The 22,038-nt window shown below is 37.2% G+C and overlaps 1 protein-coding gene across 7 annotated transcripts in view; it reads left to right on the forward strand.

The window, feature by feature from the left end:
- Positions 1-22,038, forward strand: part of LOC145977994 (prominin-like protein) — a 174,474-nt gene that overhangs the window by 145,649 nt on the left and 6,787 nt on the right. For 2 of the 7 annotated variants that reach the window (XM_083110352.1, XM_083110353.1), the window contains 3 exons: positions 562-612; positions 6,115-6,297; positions 13,704-13,802. In XM_083110352.1, coding sequence (XP_082966478.1) covers positions 562-612; positions 6,115-6,297; positions 13,704-13,802 — 333 coding nt within the window. The remainder of the gene's footprint in view (positions 1-561; positions 613-6,114; positions 6,298-13,703; positions 13,803-22,038) is intronic. The other 5 variants (XM_083110355.1, XM_083110358.1, XM_083110354.1 and 2 more) reach the window with 5 other exon arrangements.

The raw sequence follows: 22,038 nt of genomic DNA on the forward strand, positions 1-22,038 counted from the left end.
TTAAAAGACAAACCTTGATTCTTTTACCTGCTTACATAAATTGCAATTTTGTATTGGATTCGTTATCAGGATTGGTAAATTTTATATCTTTTCATTATTGGCATCAACAAATATTTCACATTGGTCCATTCCTAATCCTGTTCTTTATGAAAGTATGAACACAGTGCCGTTTTTTGAAATTATGTGAAATTGTTACACCTGGTGCTCTCTAAATGCTTGTTTCAGGTACCATTAATGAATTTTTTTCTTACAAGTTTGTGTTCTGCCAGAGGTATGTGCTTTAGAAAATTCAGTCATTTCTTTTGTTTTGAAGAATAGCAATTTTCGCGAAGAGACTGTTTCCTACCTTGTACAAAATGCTTTGTTATAGATTTTGTCTCAATAGTTCTGTAGGATTTTGTAAATGCACTCCATTTATAATATAAACATCTTAAGATTTATGTGGAACTAAAATTTAACCTCGCTTATTTTTGATATTGTAATTTTAGCATTGATATGAAACAGAACACCTTGAAACTCCCTTGATATTTGTCATTGTAACGTTTGTCTGTCTGCTTCCAGCGAGTACTTGTGTGATGCCTATGCCGATCGGGATAACATCCCCCTCGCCAAGTAAGTGTTGGTAGCATTGTGGTGGCCAGTTTGGGTTTCTTCATCAGCTTTTCCTATTGAGCTTTTGTAGATGGGTTTTTTTCTTTTCCACCTCAATTAATGGCATGCTGTAGCTCATCACGCCTACTTGGGTGCACATTGACTGTCCTTGCCTGTCGTTTCACCCATCCAGTGACAAAGCTGGTCTTTTTTAAAGCAGAAAACTACAACTGTGTGGATAGCTACAGTTGGTTCAAATTGCCTTCTCTGTCCCAACTAGGGATGGATGATATCGAAAATTTGATATCACGATATATCATCAAGAAAATATCGTCACAGACGATGATATTTTTTCCATATCATGATAGCGATATATCATCTCCATGATATATCACTGACACGATATAAATTGCTAAAATATGTATCACCAAATATCGTGATGATATATCGCCAACATGATGTGTATTGCCAAAATATCATGACAATATATCATCTAGTTAATATCACCTGGATGATATTTTTTCAATATCTTTTATCTCAACAAGGTGTCTGTGAAATCGCCAGTATTTTATATGGCACTTCTCTCTCTTTACATCTTGCCTGTATCTCTCCCTGTAACATTGCAACAGTCAGTACATGTGTAATGTTCAACTATAGTGAACTATTAATCCCCTCCAAAGACATACTATGCGTTCATCTTATTGATGTAAACCGAAATTTCTGATTCTATTGGCACTGCATTAGTGCTAACTTTAGAAGTTCAACAATTCAGTTGAGTGGTTTGCTTTGAATGAAAAGCAGAATTGACCTTTGTGAAACAGGATTTCCTTCATTGCCACTTAATTCAAGACATGCCGGTAAAGAATAATTGGAGCTGCGCTTAAGATACCACAACATAGCTCTGCCTTTGCACATGTAGTTTCTGAATGTTTATAAGCGACTTAAAATATACACAACTGTTTTGAATGTAGGAAGGGAACCACAATACACTGCAATATTCTTAATGCTTTTATTCACTTGAGTTTTTGTGCACTGCTTTCAGAACTTTTTTAAAACACAAATTGTGGCTCTTGTCCATATTCTTTTTCATGTTTCTTTTCACATTGTTGGTACATGCTGAGGAATGGCTGACACAAAAAATATGTATCTTCATTGGGCTATTATTAGAGGCACATATTTTTGGTAAATAAAAAAGCAAAATTTCGATATAAAAACTGAGTCAATATCGGGTTCAAAAGCGATAAATAAAATAAAATATCGGTGTTATAGCGGTGAAAAATTGGATCAAAAGTGGTATATAAAAAGACATTTTGGTTTTAAAATTGTGAATATAATCCTAAATTTGATTTAAAAACTACACTTCTTCCACAGAATTAACATTTCACTTCTAATAGCCCATTTATGTAGTTATCCGAGTATTAAGTTTATTTCTGTGTAAAGGAGTCAATTTTTGTTTCTCCAACATTAACAGCAGAATTAATCAATTTTCCGGGAATTGCATAACTCTCAGGATAATTCAGACCTCAGAAGGTGCCACGTCAGTGAATAAACTCTAAATTTCGTGTTTAAGAGTTAATTTCGCTTTTTGCAGTTCATTTCGCATTATTTTGTGACAAAACATGGTCACAAAATGCATCTCACACCTTTCAAAAACATGAAAAATTAACACTACAATGTGTTTTTTCAAATTTCTTTTTTTCGTCAAAAACGAAATATGCATGCCCCCAGCTATTATTATCTGTGGGAAAAAATACATAATTGAAATATATATATGATAAAAAGTTCACATTTCTTGCCACGTGCCATCAAATTATAACATGACATTTCACAACATTTATCTATTAGAGTTCAAATTTTCACACTTACGTTGGCCCTGTATCAGATAGATATAGAAGCTCTTTGCCTTCAATGTCACTTGTGTGAGTAAAGAATGCAAACACACAGTCCGTGCATTATCGTGGAGCAGGAACCAACTGCCCGGTTCAGGATACTGTTGTCTTCCATAATCATTCCGAGCACTACGATAGTAACAACCAATTACACTTTCACCCTCTGGAACAATTTCATGATGAATAATGCCTTTGCTTTCGTTAAGAAACACAACATTGTCTTCTCCCTTGGCTTTTGGAGCTGCATTTTCTTGCCTTTTTGTAAATTTAGTGACTTGCATTCAGCAATTTGTCAGGTACAAGAACCGTAGTGAAAATGCTCTGTTTTGTGCTTCACAACAATATAATTCAAGAAATGTTTACTCCCGCAAGTAGTTTTCAGAATGTTCACTCGTTGCTCCATAGCTATTAAGTGACGACACCCTTACACCTCCCCCTTAACATGGAAGTATAATTCCCAGCATGCCCATCGCAAGTTCACGAGATGCTGCCAGGTTGTGGATTATGGACCACACTACATCATGAATGCGTTACTTCACAGATAGAATGCACACGTGGGACAATATAAATCAGTCGCATTACTTAATTGTCAGACTGTGCATTTCTCTCTTATCCTTGTGCAACACATGTCCCCAATTCAGACTTTTGGCGTTGACCAATGAGTGACAATGGTTGGATGTATTTGAAAAATTGTGGCGGCTGGTTCACCCAGGACGGCTTGACGCTCAAATGGCTACTGTGCAGAATTTTTTTGCCAAAACATGAGAAACATTGCACTTGATGTAGACATTTCAGTGAAAAATACAGTTTCGACCAGGACTTGAATGCTGTGTATGCCCTGGTTTTGCCTGATATTTGCTGTTGCTGTTTTACTTGTGTGGAATAGTTGGTGTTTTAAGTCCACTTCATGCACAGGTAGGCTAATTGGGACTGGACCCACAGTTTAAAGTGGGATCCGAACCACTACGTGCCTCCACTGTGTATCGAAGCCGGGACCCTTTGATTACAAGACAACATCGTTGCCACATTTGTGTGGAATAGAAATGGCACAGTAGACCAGACACAATGTTCAAGTAGTGGTTGAGCATGTATTTTTAAAATTATTTTTTGCTGAAATACCTTCAGGGTGAATCTCCTGTGTGTGCCAAATCATAATGTAATTATACTTTATGTTGGTGTAAATTAATGTGTCGAGAGTTGGTCGTATGAAATAATATTTTTGGAGGGACCAAGGTGAGAAAACATAAAATGCAGGAGAAAGGAAAATTGGGGAAAATGTTGACATTTTACTGTGTTGGGAGCATCAAAATTGAATGTATAATGTAGAATCAGGGCTCCACTGCATTTTGTCTTATCTTTCCCAGCAACACTCCAATATGAATGGTCTGGAAGCAGTCTTCATTTGCTGTTTGGCTTTGAATTGCTCTTTTGTAGTTAGTTCTCCCTCTAACATTAATTTGCTTGGATTCCATTCTCTAAAATTTGTTACGCACTAACTGTGGAAGTTTTGGAGCGAAAATGTGGGTTGGCCGAGACTTGGCATTCCACATCACAGGCCAGGAAATCTAGCCAAATCTGCTTCTCTGGCATTTTTGGCTCCAAAATTTCATATCCATCCACGCATTGAAAATGTTATGTACCACTGTATTGAAACACTTGTTGTGCAGTTGCTACTTGGGCTAAATCGAACTTTTGTTTTCAACCACTCTTCTCCTCAGTGTGTGATGTGGGAAGACAAAGTAAATTCCTCTGCTGTGTATGCTTTTCAAAATTGTTTGTACTTTGTAATAAGAATTCTAATTCGAGTATTCTTGTTCTAATTCAGTCTCTCCACTTATTTCTGAATATTGCATTTGCAGTTTTTTTACCTTCACTTTTGTGATTATAATGAGTATCATTACTTTTATTGGAACATTTTTTTTTTTTGTTCCTCTCTAAGGAAGGTTGCAAGACAAACTATTGTCAGCTGATTGTATGAGGCCCGTTTTGAAAAAAAGGGTTGATTGATTATATGAAACAAGAAAAATGTACCAAGAAAGGGTTTCCACTTCATTTTTCAACATGGTCACCATTATTTTCCAAGCATTTTTATTTTCCAAGCATTTTTATGTACTGTGGAACAAGCTTTTTTTATACCCTCGGTATTGAAGTTTGCCAGCTGGGAGTTCAGCCAATCCAACACTGTTGTTTTGAACACCTCAGTTTCTTCAAATCACTTTTTTGAGGTGTAAGAAGATGTAATGGTCAATATATAAATATATTACTAACTTACGTTTTGCGAGTATGTATCTAGGTAACTCCTGCGACGTTTCGGGATGCAACTGCTCCCTTCCTCAGGCTGCTCACGTTTAGGTTATGTGTAAATCATAACCACGTCGACCTCTCCATAGGTACAGGATATTTTAGGATTGGTAAAAGATGTGTGGTTAAAAAACAATAAAAATCTAAAACCCATCACAGGTGCACGTCATACTACCATGCTGTTTCCCCGATTAGAAACTGCTCCTTGGAATGTTAAAACTTTAAAACTGTGAATAGTCACGGCCCGCGTGTGCTGCAATTGTATTGTTTTTTAACCACACATCTTTAACCAATCCTATATCCTGTACCTATGGAGAGGTTGACGTGGTTATGATTTACACATAACCTAAACGTGAGCAGTTGCGTCCCGAAACGTCGCAGGAGTTACCTAGATACATACTCGCAAAACGTAAGTTAGTAATATATTTATATTAAATTTGTGAGTAATTCGCACAACTTTCATCATGAATTCATGTAATAGTCAGTAGGTAAAATTACCGATTATTTTACAGATCCAATACATCTATAAATATCTTACAATTTAGTTCAAAATTCTGCCATTTTGTTATAATTTTATTAAAAATTAATGTCTAAATCTGCAATTTCTTTTGCACTGCAGTCACCTCGAAACATGCAGTGCAGTAGGTTCCTCAAGGACCATTTGGAATTTTGTATTGGATCGGTAGAATATCTGTTATTGGTATCGGTAAATGCTATGCTTTCCTGTGCTCACATGTATCCCTGCGCCATCTCTAGCAGAGGCCAGCGAGTGGCTAGCACACCATCTTGCATCGAAGGTTCCAAGTTTGACTCCTGGTTTGGGAATGATACTTCATCATTAATTCTGTTACCCAAACTGGCAGACGGAAATAAACAACTACCTGCAACTTGCTAAATATAATTACCCTTTGAGGGCCTGGGCCTACCTACCGAATTCCAGTCTCTCTCCCACCTGATCCAACACACACACTCACCCAAGGTGGGAGATCATCTGACCAGTTATGGGGTGATGTGTGGTCAGCACGATGAACCCATTATGCTACTCATTCGTAGCTCCCCAATTTCCTCATGGTGGTGGGTGGCTACCGCTCTCATACACAAGCCGAAATCTCAGGAGAAAAATTGTTACGCTTCCCCCAGGAGACTCGAACCTGCGTGCATCCTGTAGCCGGAGCTCAAAGCATGATGCCTTAGACCACATGACCACGGTGCAGAACAACTTGCTTAATATGTATTAGTTTGTTCTTTTTGCTTTCTCTTGTGCTCTGTATTGCTTACGTGATTTCATTTCTTAATTTGTATTTCATGCGAGCGTCTCTTCTGTATATTGCAGTGTCCATGAGAAGAAGAACCACCACCGCAGTTACCACGAGACGTACGACAACCAGAGCGGGTATGTTCCCGATTACAGTCCTCAGTATGGTAGAACGGGGCAGGGTAGGGAGAGGTATGATTCCCGCTCAGAATACCCAAGCAGTAGTTACGGTGATACTAGGTTCAGAGATATGGCACCCAAGTAAGTCGGCACCTTTCAGTCTAATTGATGCATGTCGTGAGTGTCCTCCAGATCATTGGGAATTTCCTTGTGATGTGCTGCCCTGTAGTGTTTGTGTCCCTTCCCGTTATGCTGTACAAAGGTATGCTTTTAGGCTGTATAACATTCTGACAGGTGGTCTCAAAAACTGGAAATCCTGGAAAAAAATTGAGGAATTTGACGTATCACAAAATTCATGAAATTTTGGTGTTAAAATGGTGAATATAAACCTAGATTTGATTTAAGAACATTTCACTTCTAATAGCCATTAAATAGTTATCAGAGTATTAAATTTATTCCTATGCAAAGAAGTTCTTTTTTACTTCTCAAATATACAGCAGAATTAATCATTTTTTCATGATTTGCATAACACTCAGGATGATTCAGACCTAAATAAACCCTAAATTTCATGTTTTAAGAGTTTATTTCGCATTTTACAGTTCATTTTGTATCATTTCGTGACAAAACATACTAGCCAAAGCACTCCACACCTTTCAAAAGCACAAAAAATTAACAATACAATACAAATATATCACATTTCGTGTTTTTGTCAAAAACGAAACGTGCATGTCCCTATTCATGGGACTAATCAGAAAGTAACAAATTGACATTTTTTTTTCTATTCTCTCAAATTGCTACAAATTTTGGCTTTGAAGATATCGCAGCATAAAAATTGACTAATTGTTAAATTTCCATTATTAAACTTTCATAGATAGGTGGAAATAGTATTTCTAGGTCTTTAACTCCAGGAAATATAGATCTTCAGCTTTATTATCTTCCACGATACTGACAGTCTTGCAATATTGACAGCCCAATAGAAAGCATGGACAAGTTTTGATATTACTTACGTTCAATACCTGTAGAATCAGAGTGGTAGATAGACTTATTCAATCCAGAACAGGTTATCAAAACTTTAGATGTTAACATTCAAGCTTTTGTTTTAAGTCTAATAGCTAACTTGTTTGACTTTTGATTTCATGTTTGAGTTCAGTATGCAACCATTCATGTGAAAAAACTCTAATTTCTGTGAATGAAAACTTGGAAATTTTGAGGAGAATTTCATGTCCAAGTGAGTGGCCACTTGAACTGAATTAAGGAAAAGTATGCCTGCAGTTGTTTGTGTGAGTGGAGGTGGGTGAACGTATGTATGCGTGAGAGAGTTAGAAATGTCATAATACCATGTAGTTGTTTATTTTCTTAGTACTTGCTTTGTTTTACATGTGGAGAAAGAAAATTTACATTTAACATACCCATGCATAGTGTATTTTCCTCTTTTTACTGATTTTGATTCATATAATCCTTATAAAATGATCTAACATATTTTATGTAATTCAAAATTAAATTTGCCTCTTACTATTTATGTTCTTGACTGCAAGTGTTGTGATATGTTCTTACCTTTCATGAAACTGTATCTGAACAAGAGAAGCAGGACATTTCAGACCTGGAGAGGAAAGATTCTTAGTTCATTCTCTGTTTGTTCCAACTCACCATTCTCCTGTATTTTGATGTAATATTAATTGACAACATGATGAATAGAATTTCATAGGTTGCTCATATTGCATTTGGGCAACAGCATAGCAAAAACCTTCTTTCGTGTTTTACTTCGCACTTTTAATCTGATCATAAATGGATAAATGTAAGGGTAACCAAGAAAGTTCTGTCGGTTTCTGATGATGCTGAACTTCACGTGCTCTTCACATTTTGAGTTCCAAGGCTAGACCGATAAGACGATACTAAGTTGTTGATGGTCGTATACATGTTCAACATGACAGCAGGGAGAAAGAAAATATGCAGGTGTTTCAGCAATGATGTGATGAATAAACGGACGGTTCAACAAGATGCATAATTGACCTTAAACTACAGTTACCCGAAAATAATAAATTATTAAAAAGTAAAAAAAAAAAAAGTAAAGTGCTCCCCTGTGCTTAGCACCATGCCCCACACTTTCTTGATCCAGTCGTGAGTGGGGGTGATGTGATCAGCATCACACCCCTGACTGCCTTTACCCCCCAGGGTTTCCCCCAGGTACCCATGTCATTCGACGCTGGGTGGGCGCCGGGGTCGCTTCCGTTAGAAAAGTTCCCGGATTTAATTATTAATTATTATAAATTCAATTTAAACGGCGCTTTTTCCTTATTGGGAGGATCAGTAGTTTAATAGATTCAAGGGTGGCAATGAATCCCTCGAAGATGTTCTGGAAAAATCCACAGACAATGATGCTGCAAGTGGCTGTTGACGCAAACAATGGTCGATTGTGCAACAACTTGGGAGAATTCCATGTTAGTGCATTAGCCATCCAACAACACCTACAGCAGTTTGGAAGATGTTATGATGTGGGTTGATGTCATGGCTGCAGGTCAGAAGCCAACATGAACAGATGCCTGTGTTTCCTTTCTGTTAAGTCTTGCAAAATACGTGTGGTTAGTATCACGTGAACCTGTTCCAAAACAGTCTAAACACCACTGCATCAAAAGAAAGTGATGCTCTATGTCTGGTGGAGTGCTGCCACCTGGCCAGACAATCTATGCAGCTGGAACCTGTGTATGAGAAGATAAAAGACATGGTCCTAGCACTAGTGAATTTCCAAGGTGTCCTACTTAGAGAATAAAGCAAGGTTGCACATGACAGGTCACCCGTGACACCATTCTCTGCCTTGCTTGGGAAACACTGATGCATCCTTTTTCCCAGACATTAGGTAAAGGCCACGAAGGCACACTTAGGGGATCTGGGGGTAGGACCCCACACATTCTCGATCTCGGCCATTTTGGAGGTGATGGGATCAGCACCATGCTGTGGCCACCTTTACCTCCCAGGGTTGTTCCCAGGTACCCATTGATTTGAGGCTGGGTGAGTCCAAGAGCCCATTATGCGGGAACAAGGCCGGAAAAATTCCAACCTTGGATAACTCGCCCCGGGAATCGAACCTGGGTCTCCCATGTGGCAGTCAGATGACCTACCGACTTGACGACAGTGGCTCATTTCCCCAGACATTATCCCACCTATTACCATCTGTTATAGATCGACCACAAGGAAAAAAACCTTGGGACGAAAAGTCCCCGCGCAGCTTTCCCTTCTTCCCTCCACCTCCGGACATAAGGAAGCATGGTCCACTCTCCCCCACCCCTACTCGCAGGGGTACGGTGAACAGCAGTCGCGGGTCTGCGCAGGTTGTTTTGCTCGTGGTTCCACTATACCCTAGAGTGGTTCTGAAACCTACAGAAGGTGCCAACCATAAAAACTACTTCTTTTCTTCACATTCCATGGAGTTCTCCCACATGTTCTTCAAGAGCATTGGAGACAGGTCATTGATGCTATGTTTGACCTGCCACGTCCATTTCAGCCTTCTTTTTGGCATTTGGAGGGTTCAAGGTGAAAACCTGACAGAAATTTCCTGGTTACCTTTATATATTGTCAATTCCACAGCTATTCAGCAATGGAATTACAGTGGAACCTCCATTTTACGTTCCTGGATTTTACATTTTCCTGTATTATGCATTCAATCTTCATGGTCCCAACAGAGCAAAATGTTTTCAGCCTGGTCTCTGGAAAATATAAAATGGAGGTTCCACTGTATCTGTTTATAGATAGTTTGTAGTGGATATATCATTGAGACTTGCCTAATGGTGGACAATATTATTTGGGCAAACAGATTCCCTCCCAATACCCTTCAAAGGAACAGAAGTGTCCTGCTTCTTGAGTATTTTGAGAATAAAGCTGTTCCATGAAAATCAAGACATAGCACCTAGAAGTACCCTTGTGTGCCCAAACAATGTATTAATCATAGTTGTGTGATGTGAGGTCACAAGCAATGGTGTGTTGAAGTTTTTACACAAAATTATGAAAGAGGGAGAACTTTAAATGTGAATCTGCCACCAAAGCCTTGCACTGAATCGAAGTTTGACAATTTTGGTACATGCAGAGGGTGCCAAAAAATGTACACACACTTTACGAGATGTTATCTATGTGTTACTTTTCGAAGTTGAATTGAATTACTGTACCAATGTGTAGCACGGTGTTCACTCAAAAGATGGTGAAACTGATGAAACACAGTTTGAATAAAACAGAACAGTGAGCCGACATATTGTGTGTATTAAGCTCCAGAAAATCCACATGCACATCTGGTAAAATAAATGAATTTACTGGGCCTCAACATCTGGTGTGGATGTAATGATCTTGGGATAAAAACTTTCCATTTTACAGTTTAAAAAATGTGTCCTATGTTTGTTCTGGTAACTGTGATCTCACGTGTACATTATTGCCATGACGCCAGGGATCCCGGGTTTGAATCCTGGCCTGTACATGGATATTTATGAGTGCACTCATCAATTTCATCATATCATTACTCATCTCCATCTTCACAAATTTGCCGAAAGTAGCACAAAAGCAAAGTAAAATAAAGCAAATCAATCAATCAACGTGTACATTATTTGGTAGACATCTGTGGCGAACGTGCAAATTGTTTGAACATCATAGTAGAAGAAACAGGACTTGTTGCTGTGGAAGGTTTCCTGAATTTTTCCTTGTGCACAAATTCGTGCATACTTGTACTTCCACAACGTTCTCGAATTACAAATAACACTTCATAATGATCGTACACTCTTCGAATGACAACCATGCTTCCGCTATTTTCTTTTACTGTCCTGCCTGTCACTTGGTGATGCAAATATTCATTTCATTAACCATATTTTGAGCAAACTTCATACTACACATTGCTACCGTAATTCAGTTCAACTTCGAAAAGTAACACATAGATAATATCTCTTAGTGTGTGTACATACTTTTTGCAACCTCTGTATTTTAGAATATACAAGCAATTTCAGTAGAAGAAGGAAGTGTTGAAGTTTGTTTTTAAGTCCGCTTTATGCCTACAGTTAAAGTATGACTGTGCCTCCACCAGGTATCGAACCAGGGATCCCTTGATTACAGGTGAACAACGTACACCAGCAGGGAGGCCCAAGGAAGTGTTGAGGAGAGCGGAATGTGTTTGCTAACAAACGACTTAATTATTCTGTTGTTTTCGTTGCCTGACAGCAAGGAATTGGTGGCAGATTCAGATTCCAAACTGATTCCTTTCCTTGTTGCTTTGCATCTGTATTCTGCAGCCCACTTGCGCTCTTGACTCGCAACGGTTCTTGATGTTCAGCCTTGTGCAGGAATACATTACGCGTGAAAGTTTTTCCCAAACTGAGATGTAAAGAAAGGGAATCATACCTGTTAAGAAAGCATGCCGATAGGTGTTGTATGAAACTATGTTACGCTTAAATGCATGGTTCAAATACATAAGAACGTGGCTATTGTGCAAGTTGGAAGCCAAAACTCAGTAACAAGTGTGATCCAGTTCAAAGCAGAAACTTCGTAACCCACTCCTTGCTTATTTGTCCATAAATAATTTTTGCTAGCTGCTACCACCATAAGGGAATCTATTTGTTGAATGTCTCTTCACACACTTTTGGTATTGTAGTCCAGTCATTTTAGGATCCTGCTTGAAAAAATTATCTTACTTGTGAATGCTTCTAGTGCAGAATAATAGCACACTAAAATACAGCAATTGTGCATGCTATGCTCTGGCCACCATCTTGGAAAATTGCAGACAATTATTATTTTTCATGTGTGTGTCACTAACTCTTGAAAGTATTGAAAAATATTTGAAACAAAAGCTAAAGAGAACTTACAAATGCATTAATGTCCATTACTGTATTTTGTCATTTCCTATTATGGAAGTAAGGAAAATAAATTTTGGAAGTTAGAGATTCTTGAAAGATTTTTCCGACAAATACTCGATCTGCTTTTGGGAGAGGATGAAGGGGAAGAACAAGTTTGTCTTACTTTGGCCGATGATACCACAAACAGTTCAATTATGTTTAAGTATACAGAGGAAGAATGAACTGTCAGTTACAGTTGAGAAATCATATTAAGCATTTCTATATTTTGTGCACCACATAAAAAAGTGAATGAGTAATAAAATGAGGCTATTACAATAAGCATATTGTTATGAATCCATCTACATTTTGTTAAAATGTTGTTGCAACTCGCAATCATCTTCATTGTGGTGGGTTATGCTTTCATTGAGCATTTCAACCAAGTAAGCAGCAAAAAAATTACATGATGAAAGTACATGATACTTTTTAGTTCTCTCTAACTTTTGTTTGAAAAATTATTCAATATTTTGAAGGATTAGTAAGATGCAGCTGAAAAACAACAAAATTGTGGTGACTTTTGGTGTGTTATTGTAGAACTACATCTCTTCACAGGCAAATTGTCCCAGATTTTTTTTTTCCGGTAGTGCTAAATTTTATCCAAATATGACTGGACTAATGAATATTAGCATACATACATTTTTGTGTAGTTCCTTTATCTGTTTCCCAAACTTTGGACTCGTTACTCGATCCTTCATTAGGAACAAAAACTTTTAATCATCAGAAAATCTGTTATAAACTAGAACAGATGAGCAGCTGCAAAAAGCACCTTGTCGCTAGGCACATCCTTGGCTTCCTATGTCTAACCCCTTGCATCAGTCCAGCACTTTTAGTTCCAGAACTGATATGAACTATTTTATTTCTCTTAATAAACGACTATGAAAATTGTATTTCATAAATGGAGCTATGTTGTTGTCCCAGTCTCGTACCAGGCCACTCTATATTTATTTAGCGTTTTGCCTTTGATGCACCTGCTCAAATAAGAAAGTGGCAGCAACGAAGGACAAAAGTAGATATGGGACAGATGACATGCCGATAACAAAGATATTAAAGAAGTGAAAATTTAGACCAACAAACACTGAAACGTATTGTATATATGCTCAAAAGGCCTATGGAAGATTGGAAGGCAGTTTCAAAGTCCTTTCCTTCACATATAAGGTGTGATGTGAATTGAATTGAATTGCTTCAATTATACGAACATATCAGTGAACATGTCATTAGCTATTGCACTCTTCCCGTGGTTGTAATTGTAATCCCTCTGCCTTGAGATGGTTGCAGACAAATTTTGATCCAGTAACTGGAACACATCTGTGGTGTTAGTAATTTTGTTTTCATTTTCATTTCATTCATCTTTGCTTTCAGTTTTTATTTTGGGAATTGTCATGTTTCGTCTTCATATTTTATTATTAAGTGCTCATGTTTATAGTATTAGTTTTAATGTTGTTGCAGGCGAAAGTAGCATAAGTGCTCTGTCACTCTTACAATCATATTCTGACACTATGCACTCAAATGTCTAAATGAATACTCATTATACTTTTTTGGGATAACAACATAAATTTTATGTGCGTTTCAAGATTGGATAAAATTGATAAAATGTTACAAGTGACCAAATTCATATTTTTAGGTTAGTACCTGGTTTGTTGTTAATTCTGTTGCAAGGCTAGTGAGATTGTTGACCTTTCTCTTTCTAAGGCATTGGGATTTTCCGAACGGAGGCCCGCCGAGGTATCACAGCCCGCCTTTAGCCACAGAGTACGAACGACCTCCGCCGTATTACTATCCGGGACCAGGGTAAGCTGCACTTACTCTTTATTTTGTATTTGTAGATTTCCATTCTCTCGTCTTCCTTTTGGTTTCATGTTTCCTGAAATACTTGGAAAGAAATTTCACTTGCGAAGCATTGAGAACTGAGATGCTTTGTGTCTTGGAGTGTCAAAAGTCAGTTGAGCTGTTGGATCAGAGCCTCGTGTGCTGGTGTCAATAAAGAAAATGGAATTGACCACCTTTCATCAATGCCTCGGATTGGTAAAAAGTGGAGATTTTAGGGTATTTTTCTTAGGTGATCCATGAATTGATGTTTGTTTATCAAAATTACTTCTTACCTCTTTTTAATAGCAGTATTTTGCTTACAGCATTTTCTTTGTGAAAGACCATTTCTTCCTTTGGACATTCATACTAATTGTAGCTGTTGTATTGATGCTTTTCAAAGAATGTGGCATTTCTATAGTCAGTACGAGTTGCAGGACCATGAGGCAATTTGTAACTTGGTAAATGCTAACAGAGTTGGCACTCAATGATTTAACAGTTATCACAATATGTTGTTTGGCAAACGGGAGGGGAAACAACTTTGAATTGAATTTGTAAAAAATTACGTAAAATTCAAGAGAAAAAAATGTTTTGAATTGGCTTCTATTATGTACGCTTTGTTGAAATATTGTACTAATACTTCTTCATGCATCTTTATGAAAAATGCAGGAATAGAATGAGAAAGAGAGCTGGAAAGGTGAGGAACAAAAATATGTGGACCGTAACCACTCACCAAGCACAAAAATTGAAAGTTGATATTTGGCAGCCTGTTTCTGCAAACACCTGCTTTCTTCCATGGACATGGGCCAGGCTGTGAAATATCGACTTTCTATTCTGTGTTTGGTTTATGGAAAAAATGTTACATCTTACCACACATAGACAACATGGTTAAAGAGTCATTGAAAATTCCACATGTACATATTTTATATTAGGAAATAAAATTAAATAAATGTTCAGGAATTTTGTGCCTGTTTTAAATTTGGACTACAAAAGTTCCAAATAGCAGATCTTTCTGTTAATTCCTTGCTGCGTAGCAAGGTGGAGCTCTTTAATGTGAAGCTCCTCTTGGATTCTGATGGTGCAAAGTCACTGAAATGTTAGAAGCCTTTTTTGGAATGTTTCATGTGCAAATCGTTTTATTGTATACTGCAAAAAAAGTACAAAAATGTTCTTCAGGCACGAAGCCATATCAGTTTATTGGGAACTAAAATTGAAACCAATCCAAGTGCTATACATTGGCTTCTACCTGCTCTTCGTGAGCGTTCTTAAGATATCTTTTCATACCAATAAATATAACTCCTGTAAGTGTTACCCATTTTACCATTTTTCATTAATGATCATTTCTTGATTATAGCATGTTTGCTGCTTCCTCTCGTAAGATATATTGAAACTTGTTACTGGGTAAAAATGCACAAAGTTTGTTTCTCAAAGCCTCCATACACAGAATATGAAGGTTAAGTCTAAAGTAGTGTGTGAGAACATATTTAAATGGTATTATTTACTAACAAGATATCATTCAATATGACTATCAGTGTTGAATTTTTCTTCTGTAAAATGTTTATTCCAGTCCTGTGTTATGCTCTTGATCTTTAGCCTACAGTTTAAGGTGAGGTCTGAACTAGTGTGTGCCTCCAAATCCTACAAGAATCGCACTATGTCTGTGTGTTTTAGTTTACCTGCCAACGTCAGGGCTAAGAAACTGAGGCAAATTCACCTTAACTTTTACAAACCGTGAACATTTCAAAGTAAAGTGCAAAATGCATCTTTATTATAACCACTTACAGATTCTGTTTCCATGTGCAGGATTTTTACTTTGCATATTTTGAACATTTTATCTGTTGATTTGGGCTACGCCACACTTACATTACATCACTTAGAATTGTTGCTATGAACTAGCTACAGACTTTTGAACATTAATGCCATGCAAATTAGCAAACTAACCACTTAATTGCTTGATTTTAATTTTTCTGCACACACAAGATTTTTCTAGTTGAGGATGATTTTTATTTTTTAAATCCCGACTTGATCAACAAAGAGACGTATGTGTTTTATTTGAAATTTATGCTATATGATTGTGGAAAGGAAATGAGGTATGTGTACTACAGATTGTTCACTAGAGTATTTTATGTCCTAGTTAATTACTGTGGTTCTTAAATGTTGCATAACCATTGTTAAATGTACAAAATTATGCAATAATTTCTATTTTGATAGTGCTTATATTTTTTTGACAATGGTTCAGTCGTTTCCCAGAACTTTCTCAGATGATAAACACTGGGTGTGTGCAGGGGAAAAAGGGGGGGAGGTGGCAGTATTAGCCAAGAATAACTAGATATGTAATGTGGAGCTTTGGTTATGTTTTTGAGGCTGCTGCAGCATAAGAAAATGCATAAATGCAGGAAAAGGTAAAAATCTGGTAGAATTAGCTAGAGAATGTTCTGGCAATGCTGTGAAACATTGTCGAAGGAATAAAAAATAAAAAAATAGAATTACTGCATTACTGTAGTTCATAGTAATTCAATTCTGTTTTCAGACTACAGACATTTCTTGATAATTCAAGATTAGAATAATGTACGTATGAGGTTTTGGGAGTGTAATAGATGTATTTGAAATTCTGTTTCTCATTAGCATTGCCATGGACTCCCTGCGTTGCGCATTTTCAAACAGGAGACATCTCACGCCTAGAGTAAGACACGATAAGCAATTTAAGCATGCGATCCACAGCCCCTGGCAGCTGCCTTTGTTTTGCACTGTATTGTTAGTGGAGCTTCCAGAGCGAGAGAACCATTGTGCATATTGTTTATGTAGTGAGCTGAGCTAGTTAGATTTCACACTTGAAGTGGAAGAATTCAATGAACCAAACTTTGCTTTCTAGTATCTCATCATGTACGATTGCATTTTGTAAATTTCAATTTTTCCTACATTATATGTCATTCAAAAGTGACAGATTTATGTGGTAATGTAATAATCAAATTCAAGAACCTTGGTTTTCAAAAGCAATTCACCAGCTTTCTGGGAATCCCGTACACATCTGATTTGATGTTTTCGAAACTAGATCAACATCAAGCTGATGTCTGTGCTTGTTCTTCAGCTTTTTATGAAGGGTACTCATAATTTAATATGTTTTGAAGATTGAAAAAAATACACATCCAAAAACATGTAAAAAAAAAACTGTTCAGTGATTTTTTTCAGCCTGAAAAGAAAAACAATAACATAATTTTTTTTGGGGAGCCAGTTGTACACATAAATACTAACAGTTCCACTGCATTTGTTTATTTTCTCACGTATTTATTTATTTGAATTTTGTGACTGTGTATGGGAGGGTTCCAAAGGAAGATAATGACGTTAATTACGGAAATAAAAAGGTAAAGAAAGCTGCTTCGTTGGTTGTCTCATGATCTCACCAGTGTAAGGAGAAAAGAAGGGGAAAACAAGAAAGTAAACACATGGATACTCAATACTTATGTGCAGTAATTAATTTGGATTTTTGGGTTCTGATTGATGTGCCAAAAAAGCAATAAATGAATCTGAGTGTTAACACACGAATATTCAGAATTTGATGTTGAGAAATGGTAACATCCATAACGTTTGTTGATGACATTCAGTTTCATTTTAAAATCCACCTCACATGGCTAAATGTGGATCTCTGTTTTGGAGTGTACATTCTGAGGAATGTGTCTACATACAACTCCTGGATGTTGTTTCCAATACTTGGCTTTAAGAATTAATTTTGTAGTACATTTGGATCATTTTTGAACATTTTAAAATCATGCAATTGTGTTGAAAATATATGTTCTAGTGGTCACAATCAGAGAATTGGGAGTGAACTTTTCTTCTCTTCACTTAGTTGAAACTTCAGCTAACTCAGCCTTCAGGGTTGCCAACCGGACAATTGTGTAATTCCAAGCTTCACTCTTTCTTTTTTTCTAGCTGATTGCCCGGGTATTTATTTATCCCAATCTTCTATTAGACAGGAAAATAACGAATTCTAACTATAGTGTAAAATGAACTTGGAGTTGAACGGCATTGGGAGTGTCACTATTCATCTTAGCGACCCCGAAAACTATGGATTCCACACTAATATCGGTTGTTTTAGATTATTTTTACATGTCACCTCTTTCCCCACCCACACCTCTAGGGGTGCCAGAGGTGTTTTGGAGTTGAACGGCATTGGGAGTGTCACTATTCATCTTAGCGACCACGAAAACTATGGATTTCACACTTATATCGGTCGTTTTCGATTATTTTTACATGTCACCTCTTCCCACCCCCAACCCTCTAGGGGTGTCTTACCCCCACAGTTTAACTTTTCAGGTTGCAAGTGATATTGTACCAAGTTTGGTTGAAATCGTTCCAGGCATTGGAGAGTTATGACGAACAAACACACAAACATACATGTGGGAGTTGATGTGTGGAGAGTAGTTGAACGAGATTGCAATGTTGTGATTCTTGATATTCTGAAGGGCCTCCCCCATGGTGCAGTGGTAGCGTCATTGCCTTGTAATCAAGGGGTCCCGGGTTCGATACCCGGTGGAGGCACAAGTGGTTCGGATCCCACTTTAAACTGTAGGTCCAGTCCCGATTAGCCTTACTGTGCATAAAGTGGACTTAAAACACCAACTCAAAAAAACTTGATATTCTGACACTTGATACATCAGCGAAACGATCGATATGGAACTTTGTTATAGAAACTCTAGGCAGATTATTGTCTCAAACACAGTTTTTGTTTCTGCATGTTTCAACCTCCCAACTTTGTGTGCATGTCTTGGAATTCAATTATCTGTCACTTTAAAATGCATTTCATTAGTATTCTGTTACCAACTCCCTGTTAGTTACACCAGCTTCCAACCTTGGGTTTACATCCTTAATAAATATTCCACCTTATTCATCATGTTTGTAGACACTCATCTGTCAACTTGTTTTGTTCCCATCCATTACAAGCATTGAGGTGGAAATGTGTTGACAATCCCACACTTCCTTTTGACAACTCAATTGTGTTTTTATAATATCCCTATCGAATACCAATATGAAGAATGAGAATGAAGGAGAGGGCAGGTGATGTTCAATGGTGTCTCCGACATAATGCGAACATAAATTGTAATTTCTTCAACTGAACAGGAAATTAAATACATTAGTGACATTCTATCTTCTTCCACTTCAAGTGATGTCATAGTTGATTTTGTATCCGAAAGGAAAAAAAATGCATATGGACTCTTTTAAGGTGTGTTTCTTTGTTTCCTATTATTTTTGTCCTGACGTTTGTGGCAAAAGTCCATAGAAATTGAGAGCTCTGTATCCCGGCTTTTTTTTTTTGGCAGTGCTTCTTTGTAATAGAAGTATTTCACGATACTGTTCTTTCCACGCTACGGTGATTTGGTAACAAAGATGAAATGGACTTTCTCCTGAGCAACTGTATTTCTTTGAATATTAATTTCACTTCATCTGTACGAGATGCTCATTCATCATTCATCTCATTATTCACCCAATGGAGTGATCTTCTACCTCAAGGCTGTGTGTGAAAGGTTATGTGGGTAATAATTATGTATACAGTTGGATCATAAACATAACCAGGCAAATTGTCCATTCACTTCATTTTACCCAAAATCAGGATCAGTTGGTAAACTCTGTACCAGTGTCAGTGCAATGCCATTTGTGGAATTGGATGCAGGAGAAAATTATTAAGAAAAGTGATGGCAATATGCCTGGTAATATTTGTGCATCCCACTGTGCCATGGATGAGCACATGATATCATCACCATTGGCAGCTGGTACTTTTCTGTGTCCCCCTTCCCTAGAAAGATCTAAAAAATATGGTCTGCACATGGAATTTGAAAGAGCTGCGGTGATCTAGCTGGTAGGGCATCGGGAGACCCGGGTTCGATTCCTGGGGTGGATGATTTTGGCCTTGTCCCCACACAGTGGCTCTGGGGCTCACCCAGCCTCAAATCTATGGGTTCGTGGGGGGGTTAAAGGCAGCTGGAGCATGGTGCTGATCACCTACCCCCACATCCCCTAAATGGGCCTGTATACATGAGGAAGTTTACCTTATCTTACATATAATTTTATTTCAGTCAAAATACTTGGCATTAATTATTAGAAGCGACTGATAATTTCAAGAAGATAAGAATTTTAAATGTATGTAGTTTTTTCAATGAAAGGGAACAGATTTGGAAAGAAGAGGGCCTTGCTTGCTTCTCCCTAGAAAAACATTGTGCAGACACGTGTGCTCAAACTGATGAAGTCATAAAATGTAGTACATGATAAACTATTTTCATATTTTGGTGGTCCCTTGTTAGCTCAGTGGTAGAGCATTGGCAAGAGACCCAGTCAATGAATAATAGCGTAAAAGCTGAATTTTGGTCAGTTGTTAGAACACTACTAGTAAAGTTCTAACACTACAAAAAGTTCCTGCCCCTTCTCGTGGTGCTCCCCCCCCCAAACATCCATTTTGCAGACTCAGTAATCGAACTATATCTCCGTAACCAATGGTCGTAGACAGGTAATATTTTTTTAGGCCTCATCCTTGTTAGATGGGCTACAAAAGAAATTCTGTTTAATTTTTTGATAATGTTGGTGGTTTTGCCGTAATTTAAAAAATAATCTTTAAAAAGTGAATTTTTTCTAGTACTTTAGTACTTCCTAATGGTTTCGGCTTGTAACTTTTAAACAAATTAGATGACAAGAAATTGTTTCAAATAAAAGTTGTAGCCTAATTTATAAACTTTAAAGCGATATACGTTTTAATATATTTTAATGAACGATGCACCATAAAATGTGTCTCTCTTTATCACAGTCCGGCGGTTAAGTCCGGAATCATTGACTTTTTATAAAAGCAAGAGACTTGGTTGAATTAATTGTTATGCCACTTAAGAACGGTGGCACATGTCAACTTCTGGATTGTTCAGAAATACGGAGATATAGTTCGATTACTGCAAGTCGGCGAAATTTATGTTGGGGGGGGGGGGGTGTTGGGGGAAGGACCGTGAGAAGGGGCAGGGACTTTTGGAATTTTGCAGTACTAGTAGTGTTCTAACAACCGACCAAAATTCAACTTTTACGGAATTATTCCCAACATTGGGCTTTCTTTTGCGACTTTCCAGAATATTACATGTCCAAGTATCTGCTGTGATCAGCATTGCTATCAGCCGAAACCAGGTCCTTTGATGCTGTGCTCTCTTTCTTTCACCGAAAAGCTTCAAATTCTCTTCAGATTAAGCAAAATGTGCAGGAGAGTCGCTTGCTATTGGACAATAGCTGGTTTCCCACTCTAACAGATTGAAATGTTGCCAGTTTAAGAAATACGTTGAGTGATTTTAATGTTTTTAAGTGTAAGTGCAACAAGCAGTGCTCACCATTATTGTTATTTGCTGTTCGTTTTGGTGCAACCAGTTGTTTGGGATTCTAGTGTTCCAACATTGTGAGGACAAATGTGTAGCTTTTCGAAATGATTAGTGGAGAGAGCAATGAATACTACCTATGAAAACCTATTTTGCAAGTCTTGACCTTGAAAGGCCTGCAACGTTAGAGCATTTACTTCTATAATGTTTATTCCACAGTTTTAACAATCTCAACAAAATGAGTTTGTAGTAAACTTGACAGAATAGATAAATTAAGTAGCAGCGTAGTAAGACTAAATATATTGTCTACAGCTTGTGCAGGAAAATACATTTATGCACTATTTAATATCTTAAGCAGCATAGTCTTTCTTAGCACAAATGGTTGAAAGAAGGAATCTGTTCAATGAACTACATATTATGTTGAATTTGAACCAAGATGGTTGGTTGGTTGCGACATAACATATGATGTCACAGTTCTGTTTGTGATCATATTTTTATTTTCTATCCCTTCCGTTTTGAATGCCAGACCATTCGGATGATACAAATGAAAATTTCACCACTTGTAATAAGAAAGAATGCCATGTTTTAGACATTAAATAGTGAATAAAATGCTACTTATAGTAGCTATAAATTGCTAAAATGTTCAAGGATTATAAGCAGTTTTTTTTAAGATTTTTATTGTATGTTTAAAGTGATATTGTCAGAGTTCTGTTTTCGAGTAATATTTCAATGATAAATTGACACATTTGATAAAGCCAGCCAGCACTTTTGTCCAGGTAAAGTGCTTGGTAAGTTACTGAATTTTGCAGCCTAATCTACAATATTGTGATTCATTATTTTTTAAGTTAACATGTTGGTAATGAATTACAACTTTTTTAAATTTACAT

This window comes from Lepisma saccharinum, chromosome 24, assembly GCF_977018435.1.
Source record: "Lepisma saccharinum chromosome 24, izLepSacc3.1, whole genome shotgun sequence".
Taxonomy (NCBI): Eukaryota; Metazoa; Arthropoda; class Insecta; order Zygentoma; family Lepismatidae; genus Lepisma; species Lepisma saccharinum.